Source organism: Oncorhynchus gorbuscha, linkage group LG02, assembly GCF_021184085.1.
Source record: "Oncorhynchus gorbuscha isolate QuinsamMale2020 ecotype Even-year linkage group LG02, OgorEven_v1.0, whole genome shotgun sequence".
Lineage (NCBI taxonomy): Eukaryota > Metazoa > Chordata > Actinopteri > Salmoniformes > Salmonidae > Oncorhynchus > Oncorhynchus gorbuscha.
In genome coordinates, this window is record NC_060174.1 from 3,029,452 (window position 1) to 3,043,038 (window position 13,587).

General features: G+C 50.2%; 1 protein-coding gene across 1 annotated transcript in view; it reads right to left on the bottom strand.

The window, feature by feature from the left end:
* Positions 1–10,876: 10,876 nt before the first annotated feature.
* The window catches only part of tprg1 (tumor protein p63 regulated 1), an 81,877-nt gene continuing 79,166 nt past the window's right edge, over positions 10,877–13,587 (bottom strand). The window contains exon 7 of the mRNA XM_046299661.1: positions 10,877–11,562. Within this exon, the coding sequence (XP_046155617.1) occupies positions 11,368–11,562 (195 nt within the window). The 3' untranslated portion in view covers positions 10,877–11,367. The remainder of the gene's footprint in view (positions 11,563–13,587) is intronic.

Sequence of the window (13,587 nt, forward strand, 5' to 3'; positions counted from 1 at the left end):
GCATTCATTGTAGCTGGGGATTTTAACAAAGCTAATCTGAAAACAAGACTCCCTAAATTTGATCAGCATATTGATTGCGCAACCAGGGGTGGTAAAACCTTGGATCATTGTTACTCTAACTTCCGCGACGCATATAAGGCCCTGCCCTGCCCCCCTTTCGGAAAAGCTGACCACGACTCCATTTTGTTGATCCCTGCCTACAGACAGAAACTTAAACAAGAGGCTCCCACGCTGAGGTCTGTCCAACGCTGGTCCAACCAAGCTGACTCCACACTCCAAGACTGCTTCCATCACGTGGACTGGGACATGTTTCGTATTGCGTCAGATAAAAATATTGACGAATACGCTGATTCGGTGTGCGAGTTCATTAGAACGTGCGTTGAAGATGTCGTTCCCATAGCAACGATAAAAACATTCCCTAACCAGAAACCGTGGATTGATGGCAGCATTCGCGTGAAACTGAAAGTGCGAAGCACAGCTTTTAATCAGGGCAAGGTGTCTGGCAACATGACCGAATACAAACAGTGCAGCTATTCCCTCCGCAAGGCTATTAAACAAGCTAAGCGTCAGTACAGAGACAAAGTAGAATCTCAATTCAACGGCTCAGACAAAAGAGGCATGTGGCAGGGTCTACAGTTAATCACGGACTACAAGAAGAAACCCAGCCCAGTCACGGACCAGGATGTCTTGCTCCCAGGCAGACTAAATAACTTTTTTGCCCGCTTTGAGGACAATACAGTGCCACTGACACGGCCTGCAACAAAAAACATGCGGTCTCTCCTTCACTGCAGCCGAGGTGAGTAAGACATTTAAACGTGTTAAACCTCGCAAGGCTGCAGGCCCAGACGGCATCCCCAGCCGCGCCCTCAGAGCATGCGCAAACCAGCTGGCCGGTGTGTTAACGGACATATTCAATCAATCCCTATACCAGTCTGCTGTTCCCACATGCTTCAAGAGGGCCACCATTGTTCCTGTTCCCAAGAAAGCTAAGGTAACTGAGCTGAACGACTACCGCCCCGTAGCACTCACTTCCGTCATCATGAAGTGCTTTGAGAGACTAGTCAAGGACCATATCACCTCCACCCTACCTGACACCCTAGACCCACTCCAATTTGCTTACCGCCCAAGTAGGTCCACAGACGATGCAATCTCAACCACACTGCCCTAACCCACCTGGACAAGAAGAATACCTATGTGAGAATGCTGTTCATCGACTACAGCTCGGCATTCAACACCATAGTACCCTCCAAGCTCGTCATCAAGCTCGAGACCCTGGGTCTCGACCCCGCCCTGTGCAACTGGGTACTGGACTTCCTGACGGGCCGCCCCCAGGTGGTGAGGGTAGGCAACAACATCTCCTCCCCGCTGATTCTCAACACAGGGGCCCCACAAGGGTGCGTTCTGAGCCCTCTCCTGTACTCCCTGTTCACCCACGACTGCGTGGCCACGCACGCCTCCAACTCAATCATCAAGTTTGCGGACGACACAACAGTGGTAGGCTTGATTACCAACAACGACGAGACGGCCTACAGGGAGGAGGTGAGGGCCCTCGGAGTGTGGTGTCAGGAAAATAACCTCACACTCAACGTCAACAAAACTAAGGAGATGATTGTGGACTTCAGGAAACAGCAGAGGGAACACCCCACATCGATGGAACAGTAGTGGAGAGGGTAGCAAGTTTTAAGTTCCTCGGCATACACATCACAGACAAACTGAATTGGTCCACTCACACTGACAGCGTCGTGAAGAAGGCGCAGCAGCGCCTCTTCAACCTCAGGAGGCTGAAGAAATTCAGCTTGTCACCAAAAGCACTCACAAACTTCTACAGATGCACAATCGAGAGCATCCTGGCGGGCTGTATCACCGCCTGGTACGGCAACTGCTCCGCCCTCAACCGTAAGGCTCTCCAGAGGGTAGTGAGGTCTGCACAACGCATCACCGGGGGCAAACTACCTGCCCTCCAGGACACCTACACCACCCGATGTTACAGGAAGGCCATAAAGATCATCAAGGACATCAACCACCCGAGCCACTGCCTGTTCACCCCGCTATCATCCAGAAGGCGAGGTCAGTACAGGTGCATCAAAGCTGGGACCGAGAGACTGAAAAACAGCTTCTATCTCAAGGCCATCAGACTGTTAAACAGCCACCACTAACATTGAGTGGCTGCTGCCAACACACTGTCATTGACACTGACCCAACTCCAGACACTTTAATAATGGGAATTGATGGGGAATGATGTAAATATATCACTAGCCACTTTAAACAATGCTACCTTATATAATGTTACTTACCCTACATTATTAATCTCATATGCATACGTATATACTGTACTCTATATCATCGACTGCATCTTTATGTAATACATGTATCACTAGCCACTTTAACTATGCCACTTTGTTTACTTTGTCTACATACTCATCTCATATGTATATACTGTACTCGATACCATCTACTGTATGCTGCTCTGTACCATCACTCATTCATATATCCTTATGTACATATTCTTTATCCCATTACACTGTGTATAAGACAGTAGTTTTGGAATTGTTAGTTAGATTACTTGTTGGTTATCACTGCATTGTCGGAACTAGAAGCACAAGCATTTCGCTACACTCGCATTAACATCTGCTAACCATGTGTATGTGACAAATAACATTTGATTTGATTTGATTACTTTAGACCAGAACCCCATTCAAAACTAGTGCACAACATAGAGGGTGGTTCCTCTTTTCCGTTCACTGCAGCGACTGGAACGAGCAACAACACTCAAACTGGACAGTTTTATCTCTTCATTCAAAGACTGCTAACACCCTTAGTAGAAGTGCCTTTTAGGATGCTAACACCCTTAGTAGAACTGCCTTTTAGGATGCTAACACCCTGAGCAGAGCTGCCATTTAGGAAGCTAACACCCTGAGCAGAGCTGCCATTTAGGATGCTAACACCCTGAGCGGAGTTGTCCTTTAGGATGCTAACACCCTGAGCAGAGCAGAGCTGTCCCTTAGGATGCTAACACCCTGCGTGGAGCTGTCCTTTAGGATGCTAACACCCTGAGCAGAGCTGTCCCTTAGGATGCTAACACCCTGAGTGGAGCTGTCCTTTAGGATGCTAACACCCTGAGCGGAGCTGTCCTTTAGGATGCTAACACCCTGAGCAGAGCTGCCATTTAGGAAGCTAACACCCTGAGCAGAGCTGCCATTTAGGATGCTAACACCCTGAGCGGAGTTGTCCTTTAGGATGCTAACACCCTGAGCAGAGCAGAGCTGTCCCTTAGGATGCTAACACCCTGAGTGGAGCTGTCCTTTAGGATGCTAACACCCTGAGCAGAGCTGTCCCTTAGGATGCTAACACCCTGAGTGGAGCTGTCCTTTAGGATGCTAACACCCTGAGCGGAGCTGTCCTTTAGGATGCTAACACCCTGAGCAGAGCTGCCATTTAGGATGCTAACACCCTGAGCGGAGCTGCCATTTAGGATGCTAACACCCTGAGCAGAGCTGCCATTTAGGATGCTAACACCCTGAGAGGAGCTGTCCTTTAGGATGATAACACCCTGAGCAGAGCTGCCATTTAGGTTGCTAACACCATGAGCGGAGTTGTCCTTTAGGATGCTAACACCCTGAGCAGAGCAGAGCTATCCCTTAGGATTTCTAACACCCTGAGCGGAGCTGTCCTTTAGGATGCTAACACCCTGAGCAGAGCTGCCATTTAGGATGCTAACACCCTGAGCGGAGCTGCCATTTAGGATGCTAACACCCTGAGCGGAGCTGCCATTTAGGATGCTAACACCCTGAGCAGAGCTGCCATTTAGGATGCTAACACCCTGAGCGGAGCTGCCATTTAGGATGCTAACACCCTGAGCGGAGCTGTCCTTTAGGATGCTAACACCCTGAGCAGAGCTGCCATTTAGGATGCTAACACCCTGAGCGGAGCTGTCCTTAGGATGCTAACACCCTGAGCGGAGCTGTCCTTTAGGATGCTAACACCCTGAGGAAAGCAGAGCTGTCCTTTAGGATGCTAACACCCTCAGCAGAGCTGTCCTTTAGGATGCTAACACCCTGAGCGGAGCTGTCCTTTAGGATGCTAAAATCCTGAGCAGAGTAGAGCTGTCCTTTAGGATGCTAACACCCTCTGCAGAGCTGTCCTTTAGGATGCTAACACCCTCAGCAGAGCTGTCCTTTAGGATGCTAACACCCTGAGCAGAGCTGTCCCTTAGGATGCTAACACCCTGAGCAGAGCTGCCATTTAGGATGCTAACACCCTGAGCAGAGCTGTCCTTTAGGATGCTAACACCCTGAGCAGAGCTGTCCCTGAGGATGCTAACACCCTCAGCAGAGCTGTCCCTGAGGATGCTAACACCATGAGCGGAGCTGCCATTTAGGATGCTAACACCCTGAGCAGAGCTGCCATTTAGGATGCTAACACCCTGAGCAGAGCTGCCATTTAGGATGCTAACACCCTGAGCAGAGCTTCCTGGGATCAGTGGGATGGTCGGGTGCATCAGAGTAACATAAGACACATTCTTGGAGACACTAGCGATCCTGGTTTGGCACACAGCTCTGCGTATCCCTCCCAGGAACACCTTCAGAGCTAGTCATAGCCCCTAGACCAGACACACACACACACACACACACACACACACACACACACACACACACACACACACACACACACACACACACACACACACACACACACACACACACACACACACACACACACACACACACACACACACACACACACACAAAGATAGATAGTATGTCGGTTAGGATGGTAAGCTGTTTTTCACGGGTCATGTTATCTCCAGCCTCCATGTACATTTTTCTCCCGTCCATCTGCATGCCTGGCCTGTTTGCTCGGTAAACATGCTGCACCTGTCCATGGAATGCTGGTTGCCAACCAACAAGACTTGTCCAGAAGCATTTATTATATTCTACCCTCTCCCTGTCCTGTCTGTCTATGACCCTCTCCCTGTCCCGTCTGTCTGTGACCCTCTCCCTGTCCAGTCTGTCTGTGACCCTCTCCCTGTCCCGTCTGTCTGTGACCCTCTCCCTGTCCTGTCTGTCTGTGACCCTCTCCCTGTCCTGTCTGTCTGTGACCCTCTCCCTGTCCTGTCTGTCTGTGACCCTCTCCCTGTCCTGTCTGTCTGTGACCCTCTCCCTGTCCTGTCTGTCTGTGACCCTCTCCCTGTCCTGTCTGTCTGTGACTCTCTCCCTGTCCTGTCTGTCTGTGACCCTCTCCCTGTCCTGTCTGTCTGTGACCCTCTCCCTGTCCTGTCTGTCACCCTCTCCCTGTCCTGTCTGTCTGTGACCCTCTCCCTGTCCTGTCTGTCTGTGACCCTCTCCCTGTCCTGTCTGTCTGTGACCCTCTCCCTGTCCTGTCTGTCTGTGACCCTCTCCCTGTCCTGTCTGTCTGTGACCCTCTCCCTGTCCTGTCTGTCTGTGACCCTCTCCCTGTCCTGTCTGTCTGTGACCCTCTCCCTGTCCTGTCTGTCTGTGACCCTCTCCCTGTCCTGTCTGTCTGTGACCCTCTCCCTGTCCTGTCTGTCTGTGACCCTCTCCCTGTCCTGTCTGTCTGTGACCCTCTCCCTGTCCTGTCTGTCTGTGACCCTCTCCCTGTCCTGTCTGTCTGTGACCCTGTCCTGTCTGTCTGTGACCCTGTCCTGTCTGTCTGTCTGTGACCCTGTCCTGTCTGTCTGTCTGTGACCCTGTCCTGTCTGTCTGTCTGTCTGTCTGTCTGTCTGTCTGTCTGTCTGTCTGTCTGTGACCCTCTCCCTGTCCTGTCTGTCTGTGACCCTCTCCCTGTCCTGTCTGTCTGTGACCCTCTCCCTGTCCTGTCTGTCTGTGACCCTGTCCTGTCTGTCTGTCTGTGACCCTGTCCTGTCTGTCTGTCTGTCTGTGACCCTCTCCCTGTCCTGTCTGTCTGTGACCCTCTCCCTGTCCTGTCTGTCTGTGACCCTCTCCCTGTCCTGTCTGTCTGTGACCCTCTCCCTGTCCTGTCTGTCTATGACCCTCTCCCTGTCCTGTCTGTCTGTGATCCTCTCCCTGTCCTGTCTGTCTGTGACCCTCTCCCTGTCCGGTCTGTCTATGACCCTCTCCCTGTCCTGTCTGTCTATGACCCTCTCCCTGTCCTGTCTGTAGTGTAGTGAAGGAGAAGGGGTTATAATGTTCTCTGTCCTCTGTAGTGAAGGAGAAGGGGTTATAGTGTTGTCTGTCCTGTGTAGTGAAGGAGAAGGGGTTATAACGTTGTCTGTCCTGTGTAGTATAGTGAAGGAGAAGGGGTTATAGTGTTGTCTGTCCTGTGTAGTGTAGTGAAGGAGAAGGGGTTATAATGTTGTCTGTCCTGTGTAGTGAAGGAGAAGGGGTTATAGTGTTGTCTGTCCTGTGTAGTGAAGGAGAAGGGGTTATAGTGTTGTCTGTCCTGTGTAGTGAAGGAGAAGGGGTTATAGTGTTCTCTGTCCTGTGTAGTGAAGGAGAAGGGGTTATAATGTTGTCTGTCCTGTGTAGTGTAGTGAAGGAGAAGGGTTATAATGTTGTCTGTCCTGTGTAGTGAAGGAGAAGGGGTTATAGTGTTGTCTGTCCTGTGTAGTGAAGGAGAAGGGGTTATAGTGTTGTCTGTCCTGTGTAGTGAAGGAGAAGGGTTATAGTGTTGTCTGTCCTGTGTAGTATAGTGAAGGAGAAGGGGTTATAATGTTGTCTGTCCTGTGTAGTGAAGGAGAAGGGGTTATAACGTTGTCTGTCCTGTGTAGTGAAGGAGAAGGGGTTATAATGTTGTCTGTCCTGTGTAGTATAGTGAAGGAGAAGGGGTTATAGTGTTGTCTGTCCTGTGTAGTATAGTGAAGGAGAAGGGCTTATAGTGTTGTCTGTCCTGTGTAGTGTAGTGAAGGAGAAGGGGTTATAATGTTGTCTGTCCTGTGTAGTATAGTGAAGGAGAAGGGGTTATAGTGTTGTCTGTCCTGTGTAGTATAGTGAAGGAGAAGGGCTTATAGTGTTGTCTGTCCTGTGTAGTGTAGTGAAGGAGAAGGGTTATAATGTTCTGTCCTGTGTAGTGTAGTGAAGGAGAAGGGGTTATAATGTTGTCTGTCCTGTGTAGTGAAGGAGAAGGGGTTATAATGTTCTGTCCTGTGTAGTGTAGTGAAGGAGAAGGGGTTATAATGTTGTCTGTCCTGTGTAGTGAAGGAGAAGGGGTTATAATGTTGTCTGTCCTGTGTAGTGTAGTGAAGGAGAAGGGGTTATAATGTTGTCTGTCCTGTGTAGTGAAGGAGAAGGGGTTATAGTGTTGTCTGTCCTGTGTAGTGTAGTGAAGGAGAAGGGGTTATAATGTTGTCTGTCCTGTGTAGTGAAGGAGAAGGGGTTATAATGTTGTCTGTCCTGTGTAGTGAAGGAGAAGGGGTTATAATGTTGTCTGTCCTGTGTAGTGTAGTGAAGGAGAAGGGGTTATAATGTTGTCTGTCCTGTGTAGTGAAGGAGAAGGGGTTATAGTGTTGTCTGTCCTGTGTAGTGTAGTGAAGGAGAAGGGGTTATAATGTTGTCTGTCCTGTGTAGTGAAGGAGAAGGGGTTATAGTGTTGTCTGTCCTGTGTAGTGTAGTACAGTTCAGTGGGTAGAGTGTACAGTACATTTCTCCTCTCGTACCGGTGTAGTTTAGTGGGTAGAGTGTATACCTCTCGTACCGGTGTTGGTGTAAATTCAGTCAGCCATTGTGTTATTTCTGTGAATGTGGAGTGGATGGGGGGGGGTGCCAATTCCACAGGAGACGTAAGGTACAGTATATCATGACCGAAGAACACAACGAGTAGATTCTACAATTTGGTTGTAGAACTCCTACAAATGAACAAATAGAGAAGTGCAAAATGCAACCATTTCTAAGATTTGAGTTACATTCATGGCGGTGGATGAATGGCACGACAATGGGCCTCAACATCACGGTATCTCTGTGCATCCAAATTACCATCGATAAAATGCAATTGTGTAATAGTATGGACAGTTTATGCCTGTCCATACCATAACCCCACCACCACCATGGGGCCCTGTGTTCACAACGTTGACATCAGCAAACCGCTCGCCCACACGACGCCATCTGCCCTGTACAGTTGAATCCGGCATTCATCCGTGAAGAGCACACATCTCCAGCGTTGCCAGGGGCCATCGAAGGTGAGCATTTGCCAACTGATGTCGGTTACGATGCCAAACTGCAGTCAGGGAAAGAGTCTGGTGAGGACGACGAGCAGATATGATTCCTTGAGACGGTTTCTGACAGCTTGTGCAGAAATTCTTCGGTTGTGCAAAACCCACAGTTTCATCAGCTGTCCGGGTGGCTGGTCTCAGACGATCCCGCAGGTGAAGAAGCCAGATGTGGAGGTCCTGGGCTGGTTACACATGGTCTGTGGTTCAGGCCGGTTGGACGTACTGCCAAATTCTCTAAAACAACGTTGGAGGTGGCTTATGGTAGAGAAATTAACATTCAATTCTCTGGCAATAATTCTGGTGAACATTCCTGCAGTCAGCATGCCAATTGTCCACTCTCTCAAAACTTGAGGCATCTGTGGCATTGTGTTTTGTGACAAACTGAACATTTTAAAGTGGCCTTTTATTGTCCCCAGCACAAGGTGCACCTGTGAAATGATCATTCTATTTAATCAGCTTCTTGATATGCCACACCTGTCAGGTAGATGGATTATCTTGGCAGAGGAGAAAAGCTCACTAACTGGGATGTAAACACATTTGTGGGATCTCTTATTTCAGCTCATGAAACATGGGACCAACACTTTACACTTTGTATTTTTGTTCAGGATATGTACTCTAGACAGAGTAGGAGTGAAACCCAGCAGGTTAGGTGAAGAGACAAGAATGACCTGACAATAACCTATAGTCTGGTGAACAATGCAAGAAAACATATTGTATCGTCTACTGCAAAATAAATCCAGGGGAGAACCTTACTCCTTGCGTCCTTTCTCCTCGCCTAATTCTCAAAACCCATTGGATGAGAAAGCCAGAGGTCCCGTCCCTCTGACCTTTTCCTCCAATTGATTTTGAGAAGGAGGTGAGGAGAGAGGACGCGAGGAGTATGCAATTGAGATTCTCCCCTGGCAATTATATCCTGAACAAAAGTATAAACACAACATGTAAAGTGTTGGTCCCATGTTTCATGAGCTGAAATAAAAGACACCAGTCATTTTTCATGTTCACAAAAAGCTTTTTTCTCTCCAACATTGTTTTTACATCCCTGTTAGTAAGCATTTCTCCTAATTTCAGTTTGTAACAAAATAAGAAAGTTTAGTTTAGAGAGTCATTGTACTGTGTAATATCTTTTCCATAACAAAAAATATTGTATTTCAGCAGTATGAAGTTGGTGTACAAAACCGAAAGACTCAAATTTATTTACTTAGAAACAGGAAGCACAGAAAAAGCAAATATAGAACACATCTACTGCTTCTTAGATTTGCTTTCAATGAGAATGACAGATCTATAACTCACATTTCTATGCGTATTTGGTTGGGTCGCCCCAAAAAGTACATATTGCCGCATTAAAAGTGAGATTTTCACTGGAAAGTTACTTTAACAGATACCCAGCCCCTTTTGGTATTGAGATTCAACAGGTAGTGAAACACAACAAAACAAAATCCCCTCATTTACTGGGACAGGATAGGATGGGCCTGATTCACTAGGACAGGCTCAGGATAGGATGGGCCTGATGAACTAGGACAGGATCAGGATAGGAAGGTCCTCATTAACTGGGACAGGCTCAGGATAGGATGGGCCTCATTTAACAGGACAGGATGTGCCTCGTTTACCAGGACAGGATGTGCCTCGTTTACCAGGACAGGATGTGCCTCGTTTACCAGGACAGGATGTGCCTCGTTTACCAGGACAGGATGTGCCTCGTTTACCAGGACAGGATGGGCCTCATTTACCAGGATAGGATGGGCCTCATTTGAAAGGACAGGATAGGATGGGCCTCATTTACCATTTTACATTACATTACATTTAAGTCATTTAGCAGACGCTCTTATCCAGAGCGACTTACAAATTGGTGCATTCACCTTATGACATCCAGTGGAACAGTCACTTTACAATAGTGCATCTAAATCTTAAAGGGGGGGGGTGAGAGGGATTACTTATCCTATCCTAGGTATTCCTTAAAGAGGTGGGGTTTCAGGTGTCTCCGGAAGGTGGTGATTGACTCCGCTGTCCTGGCGTCGTGAGGGAGTTTGTTCCAGGACAGGATGGGCCTCATTTACCAGGACAGGATGGGCCTCATTTACCAGGACAGGATGGGCCTCATTTACCAGGACAGGATGGGCCTCATTTACCAGGACAGGATGGGCCTCATTTACCAGGACAGGATAGGATGGGCCTCATTTACCAGGACAGGATAGGACGGGCTGGCTGGTTATAGTCTGACATGGGCCCAGTGCTATAGATACAAGCACGGCAGCAGGACACATGGTATATACTCACAAATTAGGGGACATTACCAGTACTGTACTCCCTGTAATAACACACTATACACCTTTAAAACAGAGCTGACAAACACACCCTCTTGTTCCAGTAAGACACAGGGATAATATCTTGTTCGTGTCCAAAATCTCATTCTATTCCATAAGTAGTGCACTACCTAATCCCTAAGTAGTGCACTACTCTAGGGATTAGGGTGCCAATTTGGGACACAAACCAAAGGACCACGAAGGGGAGAAACTCCCATCGCAAACAGTGGTGAATTATTATAGCATCAGTGAAGAGGTCAAATGTAAAGCTCCTGGAATACCAAGGGAATCAATCATCCAGCCAAAGGATCTGGTGAAATGTGGATGTTACTGGCTGTTTGTACATTAAGTAATTAAGTTAGAGAACGGTAAAGTGAGCTGTAGAAGAGAGTCACGGTATTGTATACATTTTATAAACTCTGGGACGGCAGGAACACATTTGGCACAGTAACTACGTAGGAAATGAACCCTAAAGGGGATCAGAATGACAGAACGACATTTAGACATGAACACTTTTCTACTAAAAGGAAAGTAAACTAACAAACCCCAAACATTTTCAAAATTGACCTCTGAAAATACATTTTAAGTTAGCATCAAAACATATCCTTCCAACTATTAAATGATTAAAAAAACTACTTCAAATCTGTAAATAGGCAAAAATGATTGCAAACAAAGAAACAAAAAGAAACGAAGTAGAAATTGTAGTCTAGTTAAAGCTTAGTTAAAATCAGAGAGCGAATGACCAAGGAAAGACTAGACACCAGATTAAAAATATTTATCTGATCTGTAACTACAACTGTAAACTATGTAAACTACAACTACAAACTATGATTAAGTAATCAAGTAGTGATGTACATTCAAAGATTCTAGCTAAAGCATTGTTTAAAAGCCGATGTTTCCCCGTGCCAGGCAGTATCCCAGCTTGTTCTGGTTCCCGATGAAGGACATCAGACCCACGTAGGACTCGATGAGCAGGGGCTGGTTCAGCACCAGGACTCCGTTGGCCTTCCCAGGGATGGGCTGCTTCAGGTGGGCCTTCTGGGCTGCCTCCGTCAGCTGCTCACGGAAACTCTGGATCTGAGAGAGGGAGGGAAGGGAGAGAGAGGAGGGAGGGGAGAGGGAGGGGAGGGAGGGGAGAGGAAGAGAGGAGGGAGGGGAGAGGAGAGAGAGGAGGGAGGGGAGAGGAAGAGAGGAGGGAGGGGAGAGGAAGAGAGGAGGGAGGGGAGAGGAAGAGAGGAGGGAGGGGAGAGGAAGAGAGGAGGGAGGGGAGAGGGAGGGAGGAGGAGAGGAGAGAGGGAGGGAGGGGAGAGGGAGAGAGGAGGGAGGGGAGAGGAGAGAGAGGAGGGAGGGGAGAGGGAGAGAGAGAGGGGGAGGGGAGAGGAAGAGGGGAGGGAGGGGAGAGGAAGAGAGGAGGGAGGGGAGAGGAAGAGAGGAGGGAGGGGAGAGGAAGAGAGGAGGGAGGGGAGAGGAAGAGAGGAGGGAGGGGAGAGGGAGGGAGAGAGGAGAGAGAGGAGGGAGGGGAGAGGAGAGAGAGGAGGGAGGGAGAGGAGAGAGAGGAGGGAGGGGAGAGGAGAGAGAGGAGGGAGGGGAGAGGAGAGAGAGGGAGGGAGGGGAGAGGAAGAGGGGAGGGAGGGGAGAGGAAGAGAGGAGGGAGAGGAGAGGAAGAGAGGAGGGAGGGGAGAGGAAGAGAGGAGGGAGGGGAGAGGGAGGGAGGGGGGAGAGGAGAGAGAGGAGGGAGGGGAGAGGAGAGAGAGGAGGGAGGGGAGAGGAAGAGGGGAGGGAGGGGAGAGGAGAGAGAGGAGGGAGGGGAGAGGAAGAGAGGAGGGAGGGGAGAGGAAGAGAGGAGGGAGGGGAGAGGGAGGGAGTGGGGAGAGGAGAGAGAGGAGGGAGGGGGGAGGAGAGAGAGGGAGGGAGGGGAGAGGAGAGAGAGGAGGGAGGGGAGAGGAAGAGGGGAGGGAGGGGAGAGGAGAGAGAGGAGGGAGGGGAGAGGAAGAGAGGAGGGAGGGGAGAGGAAGAGAGGAGGGAGGGGAGAGGAAGAGAGGAGGGAGGGGAGAGGAAGAGAGGAGGGAGGGGAGAGGAAGAGAGGAGGGAGGGGAGAGGAAGAGAGGAGGGAGGGGAGAGGAAGAGAGGAGGGAGGGGAGAGGAGAGAGAGGGAGGGAGGGGAGAGGAAGAGGGGAGGGAGGGGAGAGGAAGAGAGGAGGGAGGGGAGAGGGAAGGAGTGGGGAGAGGAGAGAGAGGAGGGAGGGGAGAGGAGAGAGAGGAGGGAGGGGAGAGGAAGAGAGGAGGGAGGGGAGAGGAAGAGAGGAGGGATGGGAGAGGAGAGAGAGGAGGGAGGGGAGAGGAGAGAGAGGAGGGAGGGGGAGAGGAAGAGGGGAGGGAGAGGAAGAGAGGAGGGAGGGGAGAGGGAGGGAGTGGGGAGAGGAGAGAGAGGAGGGAGGGGAGAGGAGAGAGAGGAGGGAGGGGAGAGGAAGAGGGAGGGAGGGGAGAGGAGAGAGAGGAGGGAGGGGAGAGGAAGAGAGGAGGGAGGGGAGAGGAAGAGAGGAGGGAGGGGAGAGGAAGAGAGGAGGGAGGGGAGAGGAAGAGAGGAGGGAGGGGAGAGGAAGAGAGGAGGGAGGGGAGAGGAAGAGAGGAGGGAGGGGAGAGGGAAGGAGGGAGAGGAAGAGAGGAGGGGGGAAGAGAGGGGGGGAAGAGACGGGGAGAGGAGGGAGGGAAGAGAGGAGGGAGGGAAGAGAGGAGGGAGGGAAGAGAGGAAGAGAGGAGGGAGGGGAGAGGAAGAGAGGAGGGAGGGGAGAGGAAGAGAGTGGGGAGAGGAGAGGGAGGAGGAAGAGAGAGGAGAGAGAGGAGGAAGAGGAGGGAGAGGAAGAGAGGAGGGAGGGGAGAGGAAGAGAGGAGGGAGGGGAGGAAGAGAGGAGGGAGGGGAGAGGAAGAGAGGAGGGAGGGGAGAGGAAGAGAGGAGGGAGGGGAGAGGAAGAGAGGAGGGAGGGGAGAGGAGAGAGAGGAGGGAGGGGAGAGGAGAGAGAGGAGGGAGGGGGAGAGGAAGAGGGGAGGGAGGGGAGAGGAAGAGAGTGGGGAGAGGAGAGGGAGGAGGAAGAGAGAGGAGAG